At 66.2% G+C, this 1,345-nt stretch overlaps 1 protein-coding gene across 1 annotated transcript in view; it reads right to left on the bottom strand.

Annotated features, from left to right (window-relative positions):
• The window catches only part of WNK4 (WNK lysine deficient protein kinase 4), a 13,457-nt gene that overhangs the window by 4,311 nt on the left and 7,801 nt on the right, over positions 1 to 1,345 (bottom strand). Inside the window, 3 exon segments of the mRNA XM_009895454.1 lie at positions 190 to 347; positions 452 to 672; positions 1,213 to 1,345. The exon segment at positions 1,213 to 1,345 is cut by the window's right edge and continues 10 nt beyond it. Of these exon segments, the coding sequence (XP_009893756.1) occupies positions 190 to 347; positions 452 to 672; positions 1,213 to 1,345 (512 nt within the window).

The raw sequence follows: 1,345 nt of genomic DNA, 5'->3' as shown, positions 1-1,345 counted from the left end.
CCCCCCCCCCCGCCCCGGCGCGCCCCCCTCTCCCTGCCCAGCCTATTTCTGGCTCCTTGCACAACCTGCGTGGTGACACGCTTTGGGGAGCAGCGAGGCCCGGCAGCTCCATCCGACCACCCCCAGCCCCCTCACCCGGCTCCCACGGCACCAGCCAGCAGCATCGCCCCCAGCCCGGAGGCCGCTCACCGAGGTGACCTTGCGGTAGATTTGGGCGGCGTTCTGGCACTCGGAGTAGGGGTACTCTGAGGTGGCCATCTCCAGCATGCACATCCCGAAGGCGTAGACGTCCACCGCCTCGTCGTACTTCTCCTCATACATCTCCGGTGCCATGAACTCGGGGGTGCCTGGGGGCAGCAGCGGGCTCAGCACCGCCAGGGCACCGACGCACCCGCAGCCACCGTGGGGCGGCCGCAAGCCCGGCACTGCTGGGACCGCACCAGGACCCCACCTATGACGCTCTTGGCAAAGGAGGCTCGCTTGAGCGTGGCCAGACCCAGGTCCCCAATCTTGACCGAGCCGGTGGGGCCCGTGATGAAGATGTTGTCACACTTGAGGTCGCGGTGGATGATGGGGGGTGAGCGGGTGTGCAGGAAATGCAGACCCTTGAGGATCTGTCGGCTCCAGCGCTGCAGCACCTTCAGCTTCATCTCCTTGAACCGCTTCAGATAGCTGTGAGGGGACCCACGGGGCTCAATGCCACACACCGGCCTCAGCCCACCCTTCTGCCACCGCCGTGCCGAGCCCATCCGGACACAGGTGCCCACGCAGGGCGAGCGGCAAAGAGCATCTCGGAGTCAGGGGCTCCTGGTCCCCCCTGCTGGGCTCTGCAGAGGCAGCACAGAAGACGCAGCCCAGGAAGAGCTGAGCTCCCTGAGCCACGGGCACCAGGAGCCCTCCGGGGCAAGTGGCCAATGCTGCCGGCCCGCTCGGCACCGGGGTGCCTGGGCCACACTCCCCTTGCAGGATGGTGCTAGTGAAACTCCCGGGTCCCCAAACATCCAGCGGCAACCCCCGATTTCTGTGTCCAGCTCCCAGCTCTGGCCCATCACCTGCCCAGATCCCACCTGAGCCCACCACAGCCCCTCGTTCCCACCCGAATGCCCACATCACGTGCCCAGGCGGGGGGCACCGACCTGTCCCACACCTCCCTGTCACCACAGGGACCCTGTCCCCTCCCCTGCACACCCTGACCTGGCGGTCCCTGCTCACGTTTTCAGGGTGCCAGATGTCATGAGCTCTGTGACCAGCACGATGCAGATCTGGCCTTTGATGGATGACTTCCAGGAGTCGTAGAAGCGGACGATGTTGGGATGCTGCAGCCCCTTCAGCATTTCCACCTCCT

Source organism: Charadrius vociferus, unplaced genomic scaffold (assembly GCF_000708025.1).
Source record: "Charadrius vociferus isolate BGI_N301 unplaced genomic scaffold, ASM70802v2 scaffold730, whole genome shotgun sequence".
Taxonomy (NCBI): domain Eukaryota; kingdom Metazoa; phylum Chordata; class Aves; order Charadriiformes; family Charadriidae; genus Charadrius; species Charadrius vociferus.
Note: the sequence above shows the minus strand (reverse complement) of the source record. Positions and strands in the feature narration are given on the sequence as shown.